Genomic DNA, 16,680 nt, shown 5'->3' on the forward strand with positions numbered 1-16,680 from the left:
ACAGCCATCCATCTATATTCCTTTTGGTTTGGACTTGGAATAAATTTGAGTGCAGGCATCTGGCAAAATAGAGATGAGAATACTACCAGAGCTTACTTCTCATTTCAAAAAATACAGGCATAACTGTCATCCCCAAAACTGTTGGTGCACGTGGACATAATTTTCTAGACAATGACAGACTTGGTGGGTGGAGAATTGATTGGCAGAGCTTAGTCTTGGGATTTTCCATCTGCAGTCCCACAATAATTCTTTCTTATTTCAGCAGAGCAGTAATGCCAAGAAGGAAAAAGATGCTTTGGAGGACAAGAAGCGGAACCCCATCCTCAAATATATTGGGAAACCAAAAAGTTCCTCTCAGAGCAGTGAGTATTCAGGCAACTCCTGTTTTCCTGAAAGCTGAAAATTGACCATCCCCTGATTCTGTGGATTAGCAGGTTCCTAACAGCACTGTTCAGTCTCACCTCAAGTTATATCAATTTGAGATTTTTAGAACTAAGAAGGAATAGATTCAGGAAAACTTGATTCAAGAATTCCAGTCCAATTATAGTTAATTGAATAGCTCTTTGACTCAGTACATTCCTAAGCTCAACCTATGGTTTCCCTTGGGTCCAGAATATTCTTGGGGTAGTGAGTATAAGGGGAAAAAAAATCTTGTCTTATGGCACGACCCTTGAGTGTATCACTCCCATCCTCCCATCCCTTACAATTCTTCTCAACCCTGAGATGCAGCCCTCTTCCAGAGGAACCTTGGAAATTTAGGTCACTTTTGGACCTTTAATGAAGTTGATTCAGTCTCAGATGTTTCCAGTGTTGATAGCTGATGACCTCCAAGGAATCTTAAAACTGACCTATACTTAACTGACCTTAAGTATGTATGCTTTATTAGGAAAGGACTGCTCTTCTACCTTCCTTCCTGCCCCAAGTTAATCACTTGTTTGCCATACTCTTCTGCCCCCCCCAAGGAGTGAATGGAGTGAGAGTGTTGGGGAGGGTGTCTGAGAAAAGAACAATGAATGAGCTTTCTGACTGAAATTACCTTCTCAGAGTAGGAAGATAAGGAAAGTGGGAATCATTTCTGGGTCATCTTTCTGGTTTGATGTGATTTTTTTGTATGTTTGCTTTGATTTTTGAAGAATTAATTTTACTTTATTAATGGTTTGGTTTTGTGCCTTTTTTTGTTTGTTTTTTTCTTTTAGCATTTCATGTCCCCTTATTCCCTGTGGAAGGTAAAAGGACTGCTTTCTTTTGGGATTTTCTTTGTGTTCACATTTTTCATCCTTGAAGCCTCTCTCCTGTTGCCTCGTCCTCAACCCCCCCTTTCCACCACCCCCAAAGCACTCTCTTTTGCCCATCAGGAGTTCCCAGCGACTAAAAGCCCCAATCTGGCCTAGGGGTCTTGAACTAAGGGCAATCCCTTCCTATTCCATAGAGATATCCTGAAAGTTCTGCCTTTTACCTTTCTGAGAAGATCTCTTCACCTCTTCTCATCCCCTGTAGATCATATTTAGAAAGATCAACTGCTGAAACAACTTCAGATTTAAAAGAAATATCCTGCCCAGAGGTTCCATTCTTCCTGGTTTTTTGCAAAACCATGTCTTTCATCGAGGTTCCAGAGTGAGAATGGACCTTTAGAGATCCTTTAGTGAGTGAATCAACCCTCCTTCTACCCCACATCCATCATTTTGCTGGTAAAGAAGCAGAGAGGTCCAGAGAAGGAAAGTCTTACAAATGGGTGGGGGGCAAACTCCCAAGGAGGGCCCCTCCACAGTCTACTGCTCCCACTTGAGACTGGGGTGCAAAAATCCCACAACTGGAATTCCAAATTTCCTCCAATCAACTGGAAATGGGAAAATTTTCTGATATTTTATCATGAATAGAATAACTTCAGCAGTACCATGAAATTACCAGGGTTTTTTTTTTAAGGTTTTTTTGGCAAGACATACCGGGTTAAGTGGCTTGCCCAAGGTCATATGGCTAGGTAATTATTATTAAGTGTCTGAGGCCAGATTTGAACTTAGGTACTCCTGACTATCCACTGTGCCACCTAGCCACCCCGAAATCACTGTTTTTGAAGTTGGTGTTATCATTCTTAGTTAATTCAAGTATCTACTTTGTGTGAAAAAAGCATTGTGTTAGGAGTGGAAAAACCAAAAATAATCTTTACTGTCAAGGAGCTAGTCTTTCATTGAGAAATTGTAAGTTAAGTAATAGATAAGTGTATCCATGATAGCAGGAAGAAAAAGAGGAGAGAGGGTGATTGGATACAACATCTAGGGAGATTATTGAGGGTTTCTTATAAGACATGTTTCTTGAACTGAGCTATGCAAGTAAACACAAATCCTCAGAGGTGCAAATGAAGAAGGGACTTATTCCAGCCAAGCTTGTGGGACAATTTGAATAAAGAGATTGACATTGGAAGTGGAATGCTAAATTAAGGGAATGGCAAGTAGGAGATTACATTCACAGAAGCTAATGTTACTTGAAAGTATCTTTTACCTTAGAGAGATTAGGGAGTGGCTGGAAATTTTTGAGCTAGCAAGTAATATATTCACATTTCTACTTAAGGAAGATGATTTTGTTAAATGTAGAGTATGGATTGAAGAGGCTTGGAAGCTGGTGATCAATTAGGAGACTCAATAATACAGAGGAAGTAAGGGTATGGACTAGGTTGTCTAGATGTGGGTATAGTATAGGGAAAGAGACAAAGACCAAGAGATTCAAAGGTTGAATCAGACTACTGATTAGAAGGGAGCTAATGGAAAAGGAAATTTAAGGATGACTCTTGAGGTTGACACCTAGGTTAATTGGAAGGATTGTGGCTCCCTTAACAGAAATTGGGAAGTATAGATGAGGTGTGAATTTCAAAAGAAAGATAATAATTTCCTTTTGGATTGCTGAGTTTGAAATGTCTCTGGGGTATCCAGTTAGATATGTTCAACTTGTCGTTGTCTATTTGGAATTAGATTTCAAAAGAAAAGATTAGGCCTGACCATATAGATTCAAGAGACACATATAATGATGATGATTGAATCTGTAAGGGTTGATAATAACATCAGAAAGTTGTGAAGAAAAAAGAAGACCCAAGCCAGAGTACTTGACAAAGATTACTCACATATGGAAGCAGAAGATTAATAATGATCAGGCAAGGAGATTGAGAAGAAATAGATAGGAAGGAGAATAGTGTCATAAAAGCTGAGGAGCATGGAGAGGCAGTAGTCATCAGTATCAAAAATTTCTAAGAGATCGAGAAGGAAGGATGGAGACTCAAGAAAAGTCATTAGATTTATCAATTAAGATTTTTTTTCATAATTTTTGAGATAAGTTTTTTGAATGAGAGAGCTAGAAGCTATATTGCAAGGCTAACATTTACCTGTTCTACTTTTATTTAAAATGGGCAGGGAGCAGGAATGTTTTAAAACTTTATCTCCATCCCTGATGACTTTTAACTTCTAACTTGACAGCCCCTGAAACCCAAACACTTAATTCTCAGCACAAATTTGCCCTGTAAACATGACATTGAACTTAGAGGATATGCCATTTAAACCATTGTTCTGTATTGTTCTTAAAGGTGGCATTGTGCCTTTCTTATAGGGAGTATTTCCTCTCCATGGGGTAGGATAAAAGGGCTGGTCAAATGCTTCAGATTCTAGTTTTTGTTACAGCTTCATGTAATGTCACATTCTCTGAATTCCCAGAATGCCACTAAGTTTCTCAGTTTTTTTTTTTATGAAAGAATACATGACAAAAGCTAGACTATAATAATTTTTAGATGATTATTCTAATTTTTACTGCCACTGTTTTTCTCTTTAGCAAAAAAGAATAAGTATTCAGCAACATGTGGTCAGCTTTCATTTTGTGTGTTTCCTCCTATCCTCCCCCTTTCCATTATTTCTACCTACTTTTGCTCTTAGTACTTTTTTGGTCTGTGGTGTTCATCTGACCCAGAGAACTCTTAGGTTCATACTTCTTCGGTTATTCCTTTCTTGCCACAGCCAAGTTGGGACAATCCTTTAAAAAAGACAGTGCCTTGTTCTCTATACCTTACAAGTATAACTTAACTTTCCTTAGCGGTCAGGATTATCACTGGATTATACCAGCATTCCAGTGAGTTTATCTTTCTAAGATGTGCTTAGATCTAATTTAGCTTCCACCTTCTTTTCAGAGAATATTGAGGGATGCTAGTCCTGGCTAACCCACAAACAACCCATGTACACATGCAAGTAATGAATGCAACAGAAAATATATACCTTGACTCACTTCTTCTGGTTAGATGCTACTTTGGGAGTGACTATTAATAAGCCACTTTGTATCTGGATATAGAAAGGCATTATCCCAGTCCTATCCCAAAAGGTGTGAGGTAAAGAATCTTACTAAATTCTGTTCTTTAGATCAGAAATTTTTTGTTAAATTCTTGATATGAGAAGTAATAGAGTTCCATGAATTTGTGTAAGATAATGGCCAAATTGAACATAAATTGGGTGTGGTCATTGTGGAGGCTTCAGCCCTTGGGATAATTCTTTTTTCTTGTTTTATCCCTATTTTCCTCAAGGCCCCAACAGAAGAGTCATCTCCCCTATGATGGTTTAAAGATCCCAGTTCCAATCCCAGAATCATTAGGACCCCTAAAACAGGCTAGTCACCTTCTAGAATGATTTCTTTAACCCCTTTCCCTTACATTGGAAACTATTTAACAGACTTATTTGTGAGCAATATGGGTCTTAGTTCTCCACAGCCATAACCTCCATAATTGGCTCTGTGTATACCTTCTCTCATTTGTCTTTTTTTGAATTTCTGGAAAAGAACAGCTGTCTATAAACTTAGGCTCAGGGCTAGAAAGTATATGACCAGGAGAAAGATCAATAGTTCTGGCTCAATCCTTTCTTCTTTTCCTAGTTCAAGGTGTTTATTTTTTTTATACTTCTCTACTTCTGGTAAATGAAGAATTGAATTGAAAGAAGTTGGTAGTTGGAAGGGATAGAAGGACCAGAGAGAAATATCAAGAAATTTTGACCTAAAACTTATGGTAAATTTTGAAAAATGTCTGAGAGTAGGCAGAATGGCCTCATATATTAGTAGTACATACAGATTTCTACAAATTTGTTTGTGGCACTCTGCCTACTTTTATTTGGCTATGTCCTTTAGGAAAATCACAGTGGAGGCTTCATTTAGTATCCACTGCTCTTGCTTTTGACCTTGTCTCTTTGACTAAGAGGGAGAAGTGAGGAATCTGGGAGGAATCCCTAGGCAGAGAAGAGGGCATCATTTACCAAATTTTTATCTTACTTCTCCCCCTATTCCTAGTTAAACCTGGCAATGTGAGAAACATCATCCAGCACTTTGAGAACAATCAACAGTATGACTCCCCTGAGCCTGGGATGCAGCGACTCTCAACAGGAAGCTTCCCTGAAGATCTGCTGGAGAGTGAAAGGTAGTAAGTGGCTAGAGGGCCAGGTTCATTGCTTTCCTGGACTAAGACTCAGGAGAGGACCAGGGACTAGGATGCCTTGGTTCCAGTTAAAGCCCTGTCACTTATGACTTTGTTTCTTTACCTCAATTCCCCTCTTAGAGAAGGAAATGGATCAAAATTGGGTTTGGGTTTATGTGTAAATGAGTGAAAGAGAAGGAAAAAGTTAATAGTCTTTTAATACTTGAATATCCAAAAGCATCCCCATGAAGTCATCATCCTGCCTATTTGTGAATAAGCCAGTGATGGAGAGCTCACTGATTTCTAAGCAAAGCCACTCTTTTCCTGAATTGCCCCTTTCGTCATGAAATTCTTTTCTTTATATGAAGCTGAAATCTGTTTTTTGGTAACTTTCATCCATTGCTTCCATTCCTTCTTCCTAAAGTCACATAGAGTCATTCTAAAATCCCCTTTCACATGATAGCCCTTCAGGTAATAAAAAAAAAAGTTGGGATCATAGAATTTTAGAACTTAAAGGGACCTTATAGGTCAACTAGTTCAGCTCTTTCATTGTACAGATGAAGAAACTGAAGGAAAGTAATTGACCCAAGGTCACAGTGGGCAAGTAGTTACCCCAGATTTCCTGCCCCCCCCCCAGTGCTATGAACTTTTCTTCTTTATTCTTTATTTCTCTACCTCTTCTTCAAGCTCAGCAATCTTCAGCCATTCCTTATAGAAGACCTCAGTGGCCTCAGAGTCTGGCTGGAAAAATAAGACTGACACATGAATAAATAATGAATACTATGAAAGTTAAGTAGACACAGGGAGTAGTGTTGTAGAAGAGCTGAGATGGTTGGACTAGGCTGAACTTATAGGGGAAAGGAAGTCTAGTCTGGAGCTCGAAGAATGGGCAAGGGATCCTATAGAAAAAACAGCAAGGAACAAGACTGGAGAAGATGGGTTCAGGTCAAACTTAAGGACCTTGAACGCCAGGTTTAGAGTTTTATCTTCTAGGTAGTGAGGTGTCATTGAGTAGTGAGGTAGCACAATGTTGTAAGAGAATTAATTTGGACCTGTATGGAAGGTGGATTGGAAGGAAGACTGGAGACAAAAAGATTAAGAGATTAAGAATTAAGAAAGAGATTAAGAATATTCCTAGTGGGAAGAGATAAACTCTTTGAACAATATAGCAGTGGGAATAAATAAAGATTAGAAGTGAGACCTGGCAAAAGAATAATAAAATCATAGTGTTAGAGCTAGAATAATCTTTAAGATCATTTCATTCAATTAATTCCCTCAGTTTAAAAACAAAGGTTAAAATAAGTTGAGTTTGTCCAAGTGACAAATCAGTGGCAGAGTTGAGACTAAAACTCAGGGTTCCCAATGCATAGTCCAGTATTTTTTCCACTATATCTTGTCCCAGAATACAAAAGTGTCTTTAGACAGTTTCTGTTTTCAAGAACTTACAGTTTAGCAGCTACTTGGATACTATAGTGGATCTATAACTTTATCTAGTAAAGCTACCTCCTCTCCTGTGCTAATCATAACCCATTACATTTTCTCACCCTTTGTGAATCTTGTCTATATTCTCCCACAGATCATCTATATAGAAAGAACTCATTGTGCCAGAAGCTTTGCTCTAAGTTTTTTATACTTAAGCAGCTACTAATGTAGCACCTTGGTTATATGTCTGTGTTTTTCCTTTGTAATTTTTTTGGGGGGGGACAGGGGATTTCAACAAGACTAGCCCACTTTTTTCTGATCTTGCATGTCCTGGATGATCCTTTTTATGCCTTTTCTCAAGGTCGTTGACTGCTGCCTACTGAAACCCAATGTATCATCTTTTGATTTATCTACAATTTTGATTCTCTCAAGGTTGACATGTTCCATGACTCATGGCTATAGAGCATCACTAGAAGAATAGTGTTTTAAAAGATAGATGTTTGTTTCAGGGGCAGTTTGGGATCATCGAAGTTGCAATTTTTCAGATGTAGTTGAGCCTGCATTTTCCTTTTTGTTCTAGGTCCTGTCCATTACCCATTTAAGTGCCTAACCAAGATAAATGTCTCAATGGATTAGGATATGCATTAAATTGCATCTCATTATTTGGATGATAAATATTGGTTTTTCCCATGTGGATTATGAGATTGAATGAGACTTGTGGATTATTTTAATGTTAAAATATTCTGGGACTTAAATGTTAAAAATATTTGCATAAAATTGTAGCGTTAGTTGGTTGGTTCTTGTCCTTCGTTATTGAAGAAGATCAGAATGACATCACTATTTTTGAGGCAAATTACAGTGTGTCCTACTGTGGCTAATTAGACCAATAAGAGCTCAGAATGCTCTTCCACAGATTGGGCACAAATAGCCCATGTGAACACCTAGGGTGGGTACTCTGAGCTTACATATGTCTTTTTTCCTTTGAACTGCTTCAATTCTGCCTTCCTCAAAGTGTGCAACACCATGCTAGGTGGGCTCCCATGCTCTACAGTTCTAAAGTTCTTCAATGAGACCTTCTGGGTGTCTTGGTATCACTTCTTCTGACCACCCTTGTGAGCACTTGCCCTGTGTGAGTCCTCCATAAAATAGTTGTTTCTGGCAAGCATACGTCTGTATTCCATGTCCTGCTCATCCTAGTTGCACTTTGTAGTAATGTTAGAATGCCAGGCAGTGGTGGCTAGGTGGCACAGTAGATAGAGCACTGGCCCTGGAATCAGGAGTACCTGAGTTCAAATCCAGCCTCAGACACTTAATTACCTAGCTGTGTGGCCTTGGCCAAGCCACTTAACCTCATTGCCTTGCAAAAAAACTAAAAAAAAAAACAAAACAAAGAATGCCAGGCAGTTTAGTTTGAGAAAGGACCTCAGCATCTGGTATCTTCTCCTGCTAGGTGATCTTCAGAATCTTCCTAAAACAATTTAAATGGAAGCAATTCAGTTTCCTTACATAGGGATAGTAGACTGTACAGATTTCACAGGCATATAGCAATGAGGTCAGCACAATGGCTCTGTAGATCTTCAATTTGTTAGTCAGTCTAATACCCCTTCTCTCCCACACTTTCTTACGGAGTCTTCCAAATACTGAGCTAGCTCTCATAATGTGAGTGTCAACCTTATTGTCAATGTGTACCTTCTTGGAAAGGACACTGCCAAAGTAAGTGAACTTGTCTACAGTACTCAGAACTTCTCCATTTGCTGTAATTAATGACTCTTCATATGGATGGTGTGGTGCTATCTGATGGAGCACCTGTGTTTTCTTGGTGTTAATCATTAGACCAAAATTAGCACAAGCAACAGAGAATCAATCCATACTTTGTTGCATCTCAACTTCAGAGACTGCATTGAGTGCAAAATCATCTGCTGAAAGAAAATCATATACCAACTGGTACTCCCTCCACTTTGGTCTTGACTTGTAGCCCTTTCACACTGAAGAGTTTGTCATCAGTGCAGTAGCTGACCTTGAAGCCATGTTCATCCTCAGTGAAGGCATTTGATAACATGACTGAAAAAACATCATACTAAAATTTAGTATGGGAGCAAGGATATATCCTTGTTTCACTCTATTGGTGTCTGGGAAATCTCAAGAGCATCATCTCTTATCCAGATCCCAGGCATGCAAGCCATCATGAAACTGATGTACAATACTGATGAACTTCTCTGGGCAACCAAATTTTGACATAATTTTCCATGAACCCTCATGATGGATGGTATCAGAGGCCTTGGTTAGATCTACAAATGTATAAAGACCTCTGTTCTGTTTCTGGCATTTTTCCTGGAGTTGTTGGCAGCAAAAACTATATCAACTGTTCCTCAACCATTTCTGAAGCTACACTGGCTCTCAGGGAGGCAACCATCTTCCAGGTGAAGGATCAGCCCATTGAGAAGAACTCTGGCAAGAATCTTACTAGCAATGACTAAAAGAGAAATACCCCTATGATTGTCACAGGACAATCCTATTCCCTTTACCTTTATAGAGATGAACAGTGGAGACATCCTTGAATTCTTGAGGGATAATGTCTTCATGACATGTACAGTCACCCCTTGTATAGATCTCAACTAGAATAGAATCAGCACCATGTGCTTTGCCACTTGAAAGGAGCCTAAAGCCATTCAAAATCTCTTCTTCACTTGGAACTTCAGCTAGGGACTGATTACCTTCAACTTGTGGCAAATGGTCAGTGGCTTCTGCATTGATTGCAAACTATGGAGGGGTTCAGCCCATCTCTCTAGGATCATGTCCTTATCATTAATCAATGTGGATCCATCAGCACCTGAATAGCTGAGATGCACCATACATCTTTGGCCCATGAATAGCCCTCAGGGCATCATTAAAGCATTTTGGTTTGTTACTGTCTACATAATATTGAATTTCATTTGCCTTCTTACTGAGCCAAGAGTCCTGCATCTCTCTAAGCTTCACTTATACTTTACTTTTAATGGAATTAAATGCTCTTCTTAGAAATGGATGAAGTTATCTTGCTAGTTGTTGTTTTTCATTTCATATTTCCCCATTGTTTTCATCAAACCAGTCTTGGTGTTTGTTCCCAGATGAGAAATGCAGATCTCTGAAAGCTGTCCACTCTTCTTCTGCTCCACTAATCTCTTGACATTAAGTCTTCTAGTAATCATCTTGCCTTGGGGCTGCTGCTTTAGTTTAATATGAATATTTGGCTTAAAGAGGATAAGTCTGTGATCAGTCTAGCACTCTGCACTACTTATTTCCTTTGTCATCCTTACATCCTGTCTGTATCTTCTTACAATCACATAGTCTGAAATGCCAATGTTTGCTATGAGGATGCATCCAGGAAGTTTTATTGCATTTAAGTAAAGGGAAGACAGTGTTTGTGATGAGAAGGTCATGACATATGCAAGTCTTTAGTAGTAGGTGACCATTTTTGTTGCTGCTTCCAACTCATTCCTCCCAAGGATTCCCTGCCATGTCTGCTAATCTGAGCCTATTCTAGGGGTTTAGGGTATGTTCCGGGAAGACTAGAACCTTGGTGTAAGGGCTGCCCAGCCCTCTCCACCTTTGATGTCCACATTGATGTTTCACCTGTGACTCCAAGAAGCTGTAGCATGCACAGCAGCCACACCCCGGTAATCCGTTTTTCAGCCAACAGGCTCAATCAGGTTGATAACAGAAGGAGTCTCAAGCTTATCAGTAGGTAGTGATGGGTATCTTTCCCAAGCACATGAAGTCTTCCACTGGTGGAATGGGCAGAAGAGAACAGTTTATTCCAAGGGCCATGAAACCAGCTGAAGCAGGTACTATGGAGAACTTAGAGCTTGGTTAGACATCGAAGATGCCAAGGTCCTCCACTGCATCTAGATCCATCACCAGTTGTCTTGACACTCTCTTGCTATGCTGGATCATGATGATTATGGAAGAGAGAATGAGGCAAAATGACTTTGTGCAGCTCTACCTCATTTAAATCCAGTTTACCCACACAACAAAAGACATCCCTCCTAACTATTCCTCAAAGTCCTGTGGTGACAGGCATGTAACAAAGTGGCAGGTGCAGATAACACTGGGAGTTGTAGTCACAACCTTGCACCCAGGTGGCCCAGGCTATAGGGTCAGCAGTGAGATTCGGCAGCCTCTGGGTGACTTCCTGATGTGAGGAAGGCCCTAAAAATTGCCTGCTGCCTAACCATGGCCTGATTACTACATCAGGAAGGAATCCCACAATGTGGTTAAAACACAAATAAATCTACAAAAACTTCTTCAAAGAAGATTCCACTCACCATCAGTGCATGGACCATGTACAAACTCATAGACAACACTTAAGACCCAATAGACCTGAAAGACAAAACAGCTCTTGTTGCAAGATAACTCAGCAGGTATCATATCAAAATAGCAGTCCTGAGTGAAACAAGGCTGACAAATGAAGGCCCGCTTACTGAAGTCAGAGCTGGATACACATTTTTTTTGGAGTGGCTACAGTGAAAGAGAATGCCATGAAGCTGGGGTAAATTTTGTAATTAAAACTAATCTAGAGGTGGCTATGTGGCTCAGTGGATAGAGCATGGGCCCTGGAATCAGGAGTGAGTACCTGAGTTCAAATCCGGCCTCAGACACTTAATAATTACCTAGCTGTGTGGCCTTGGGCAAGCCACTTAACCCCATTTGCCTTGCAAAAAACCTAAAAAAAAAAACTAATCTAGTCAACATTCTTGAAGGCCTATCAAAAGGAGTGAATGACAAGCTCATGACAATGAGATCGCCACTTGTAGGAAAATGCCATGCCATCATCATCAGTGCCTATGCTCCTACCATGAATACTGATGAAGATAAAGAATAATTTTATGAAGACTTGGAGACCCTTATCATCAATGTACCAAAATAGGACAAGCTTATAATTCTTGGTGACTTTAAAATTGTAGCATAAGATAATGTGATAAGTAACATATCTGTGGTCTTTGAAGCCAGAGAGGACAGCAAATAGTTTACTTAGTTTTCTCTTTTTATTCCTGTTGGCTTCTCAATCTGCCAGGAGTTGTGTCCTCTGAAGGTCCACATGTGCTTCTGATCAGTTTGAGGGAACTTGGGGAGCATCTTGTAATTGATTGAATATTGGAAGTTTAAAGGTTGATTATTTGAGTGACCTGGAAAATGATGATATTTCTTATAGAAACAAAGAAGTTGGTAAAAGGAGCTGTTTTTTTAAAGCAAAAATAATTTCTCTTTTGGACATATTAATTTTAAAATATCATTTTAGTCAGGCAGAAGTGTCCAACAGGCAAAAGGGGAAAACAGGACTACTGCAATTTGTTTTGAGAAGGGCTGTTATCTCCAAGAGAGTTTAAAGATGGAGGAGAAGATTGAATCTTGTTGTATATATACATTTAAGAGATGGGAAGTGATATAAGAGCCAAAGAAGCAGTCAGAAATATAAACTCTACAATAGTACAGAATGAATATTTAGGAAGGAAATAATTTTAAGGGAGGGTAGTCAACAAGGTCAAAATGTTTACAAAGGGAGGTAAAGAAAAAAGAATGCTGGATTTCTGAACTGGAAATTATTCAGTTCAACTTCCAGAAAGTTCTTTCAGTGCAGTGATGGAGGTGGAAGCTAGATGGAATTTTATGAAGACATTAGGTTTCTCATAGAGAGATAATACACATTTCTAATTGAAAGGTACTTAAAGATCTAAAACTTTCTAAAAAGCATACCCTTGAAAGGGCTTGGAAGTTAAGGTAGATTTCTGGTGTGAATGGCCACATTGATCCTAAAAAGTCCAACAGCCAATTTCTGAAGGCCACTGTCACATCTTTAACCTTCAGTAACACCAATAATTTATTCATGGTGCTAATGCAATTGATACATGTAATTTTACAAGAAATGTCTTGAAAGTAGTTTGGGTTTGGGTCACATTTCTCAGAACAGTTGGAATGGATAGACGGTTCATCCTCTACCCCTATGGTGATTCACATTGACTGATGAAGGTAGTATCTTAAGGGCCATCTAGCATCTAGATCATGTCAGTTATGTGTTCTAATGGCCCAGGTGCCCCCTAGCTCAAATTTTGAGAAACCTTTAAATATTTATTTGGCCTAGGGTACAACATGGAGTACAAATTATCTATATTAATAGCAACAGAAATATATGACTGCACAGGAGGATCTGGGGACCTGGGGCAGATACAGATCAGAAATGCCATCTGTTTTGGGGTCCAGATCACAACAGAATGCCAAGGAGAATAACATTAAATTCTCAATTTAGCAAGACTTCTTACCCCAGAGAACAAAAGATCCTTTCTACTTTGAGATGCTTTATTACTAAACCTAGAAGACAGAGAAGAGCAAGTACCTCCAAAGGACTTGACCAGAAGAGAGGCAGTGTGGTATTGTGATACTTGATCAAGGGTAAACTACTGACCCTCTCTAACCTGTTTACTTGTCTTTAAAATGGGGATAATGATACCTGTAGGACCTATCCCACAGTGCCATTGTGAGACCTAAAGGAGATAATATATATGAAGAAATTTATGAGCTTTGAAATACTATATAAATTTCATGTATATTGGAAAAAGTATTAGGCATAATGGGTAAAAAAAAGGTATGGACAGAGGGGGCAACAACTGTTAAGATACAAGAAAGAAGGGAAGTTAGAAAGCAGTGGAAACTTCTTGAAAGGCAATAGCAAAAAACCCTGGAATAGGCAAATGAAGAAGATGGTTGCATTTTTCTTCTTTGAGAGATCTTGGAAAAAGGAAGGTCCTTCTTCTGCTTGTACCAGAAGAGGGGACTAGAAGAGTAGAATGACCATAACATAACCTTTGGTGAGGAGATTGGTAGTGTTGGGTCTTGCTGTCCTTGATCAGGGACTTGAGTGTCTCAGCCTACCCCTTTAAACCTTCATTCAGTATGAAGGACTCAAATGCATAGAAAAAATCTGATTGTCTTTCATCACTAGGATTTGCTTTTCCCTTTTGACTTCCTTTATAGGTCTTAAAGAGGAGTACATTCTTGTTTAGGCTACAGTGGGGAAGGAAAGGGAGAGTTGCCTTTGTTGTAGACAAAAGAAAGGGCATGATGACCTTTGGCATGTCTGCTCCCTTGAACTATGGAGAGAAGGTGGAGGGATTGTCTTCTGGCTTCAGAGGGATGGGAGTAGGAGAGAGTTGGATCTTAGAAAGGACAGAGCAGAGAGTCTAGCTTCAAGGTCTGAGCCCTTCCCATCTCTTCACTCAGTTCACGTTCAGAAATACGTCTGGGCCGCTCAGAGAGTCTGAAAGGACGAGAGGAGATGAAGAAGTCCCGGAAAGCAGAGAATGTGCCACGTTCTCGAAGTGATGTGGATATGGATGCTGCTGCTGAGGCCACTAGGCTCCACCAGTCAGCCTCCTCCTCAGCCTCCAGCCTTTCTACCAGGTAGGTGGGATTGAAAGGATTTGGAAAAAACACCTTTAGGCTGCCAACTTAATAACTGCCTGGTGCTTTGGATGGGATGCTGATAACTCTCTTTCCCTCCCCAGGTCCTTGGAGAACCCAACCCCACCTTTTACCCCCAAAATGGGCCGTAGGTAAGGAATTCATCCTCAGCCCTAACCTCTTACTCCTTAATGATTCTTATTTGCTTAGAAGTAGCTAGAAAGGGCCCTTCATGGTCCCCTCCTTTGTAGAAATAAACTGAATCTTTTACCACTAACCCTTCATCGTTTGCAGGAGCATTGAATCCCCTAGCCTTGGGTACTGTACAGATGCACTTCTCCCTCACCTCCTGGAGGATGACCTGGGTCAGTTGTCTGACCTGGAACCTGAGCCTGATGCCCAAAACTGGCAGCACACAGTGGGAAAAGATGTGGTCGCTGGGTTGTCACAGAGGGAGATTGACCGACAGGAAGTTATCAATGGTGAGGACTTCTGCTCTATCCCTCCTAGGGCCATCCTTATTCCCCACTCAGGGCAAGAACTCTACCTGGGCACTAGGAGTCCTTGAAGAAAAAAGTCTGTTGGTAACCTCTGGAGGTTGAGGGTCCATGCCAACACCAGTGAAGTGTAATGGGAAATGCCCTGAACCAGTAATCAGAAGAACTGAATCCTATTCTTAGTTGTGCCTATGGACAACTCACTTCCTCTGTCTGGGGCTAAGTTTTCTTATTTGTTAAAGGAGGTTGGACTCTATGATCTTAAGGTCTTTTATGGCATAAAAGTCCTTGAATCAAAGATGCAGAAAATCAGACATTCTGAAAAGGAAAAAGTAGGAGGAATTGGGGGAATCAGGGAGTTGTGACTTTAAAACCTGAGATGACTTCAGCTCTCTCCTGGCACAGAGCTGTTTGTGACAGAGGCATCTCATCTTCGGACTCTACGAGTCCTGGATTTGATTTTCTACCAGCGCATGAAGAAGGAGAACTTGATGCCACGGGAGGAGCTGGCCCGCCTCTTCCCTAACTTGCCTGAACTTATTGAAATTCATAGTAAGTCAGCCCACTCTTAAGACCTCTGCCCTCTGGTAATCTCCTATTGCTGTTGCTTAGCTCCTCCTGACCTTGTTCCCCTTTCATTCCCCAAACCAGGTTCTTCTACTTTGATTCCCCATATTCCAGATCTCTTATTTTTGATTACTTCTTGACATATAAGTTTGGCAGTGAAAACCAAGCCTTGTGTGTATCTATATTTTCTCTCTCCTTCCTCCCCAGATTCTTGGTGTGAGGCCATGAAGAAGCTCCGGGAAGAGGGCCCTGTTATCAAAGAGATCAGTGACCTCATGCTGGCCAGGGTATAGCTCTAATATCCCTTTCAAAAGGTCACGATTGAGGGTGGGAAGGACTGTTGGGAGGTCAAGAGAAAAAAGCAAGGTCCTGTTGAATGGGAAGAGAAAGGGACCCTTGAGAGAACTAGGAATATCTGGCCTAGTTAGATGCCCATTTTGTCCCTTCAGTTTGATGGTGCAGCCAGAGAGGAGCTCCAGCAGGTAGCAGCCCAGTTTTGTTCCTATCAGTCAATTGCACTGGAACTGATCAAGACGAAACAACGTAAGGAGAGCCGCTTCCAACTCTTCATGCAGGTACCACCTTGAGCCCACCCTTAACACACATTTATTTACATACTCACAAACACATATACACCCTATATGAGACTGAGAGATTAAGGGAATATATAAATATATATGAGAAAGAGAGAGAGAGAGAGAGTTGGTTTGTGGGTTTCTCTCATTTTTATAACATTTCCTGTAAGCCTGTACTCACCAGCTTGCCCTCCTATCCTTTATCAACTGCCTTTCAAAGACTTCCTTACTCACCCTTCTATACCTCTTTCCCATTAATCTACTCATCCTTTTATATCCCCCATTAAATTACACATTCTTCTAAATACCTTCTTATTTTATTCCCTTACTCTCTAATTCATTACTTCCTATCCCCTCCTCTTATTTCTTTCTAAATTTAAAAGGCTTTTAAACACACATAAATACACACACACACACAAATATTCCTTCCCATCATCTTAATTCCTCTCAATTATTCTTCTCACACCTCATTTTATAAGATGGAAGCTTCTTTTTCAACCTTTTCTTAAACCGTATACTTTTAAGAATTCCATCCTGATAGCTCTACCCCCATCTTTCCTTCTAACTACCCAATTACCGATAATAGTCTTGGACATATGGTTTACATTGCCAAGTATATAAATAGTAAACAGTTTGTCCTTATTGAGTCCCTTATAATTAATCTTTGATGCTTACCTTCTATTTCTTTTGGTTCTTATATGTCAAACTTTCTGTTAAGTTCAGGCCTTCTTGCATCAAAATCTTGAAAGTCTTGACAGTT

The 16,680-nt window shown here is 40.0% G+C and overlaps 1 protein-coding gene across 9 annotated transcripts in view; it reads left to right on the plus strand.

Annotated features, from left to right (window-relative positions):
• LOC141513406 (rho guanine nucleotide exchange factor 11-like) overlaps window positions 1–16,680 on the plus strand; it is a 98,400-nt gene that overhangs the window by 67,055 nt on the left and 14,665 nt on the right. For 5 of the 9 annotated variants that reach the window (XM_074223171.1, XM_074223164.1, XM_074223168.1 and 2 more), the window contains 8 exons: window positions 263–362; window positions 5,302–5,431; window positions 14,102–14,281; window positions 14,386–14,433; window positions 14,576–14,763; window positions 15,184–15,330; window positions 15,553–15,632; window positions 15,795–15,920. In XM_074223171.1, coding sequence (XP_074079272.1) covers window positions 263–362; window positions 5,302–5,431; window positions 14,102–14,281; window positions 14,386–14,433; window positions 14,576–14,763; window positions 15,184–15,330; window positions 15,553–15,632; window positions 15,795–15,920 — 999 coding nt within the window. The remainder of the gene's footprint in view (window positions 1–262; window positions 363–5,301; window positions 5,432–14,101; window positions 14,282–14,385; window positions 14,434–14,575; window positions 14,764–15,183; window positions 15,331–15,552; window positions 15,633–15,794; window positions 15,921–16,680) is intronic. The other 4 variants (XM_074223165.1, XM_074223169.1, XM_074223166.1 and 1 more) reach the window with 3 other exon arrangements.

This window comes from Macrotis lagotis, chromosome 2, assembly GCF_037893015.1.
Source record: "Macrotis lagotis isolate mMagLag1 chromosome 2, bilby.v1.9.chrom.fasta, whole genome shotgun sequence".
In the NCBI taxonomy this organism is placed as follows: Eukaryota; Metazoa; Chordata; class Mammalia; order Peramelemorphia; family Peramelidae; genus Macrotis; species Macrotis lagotis.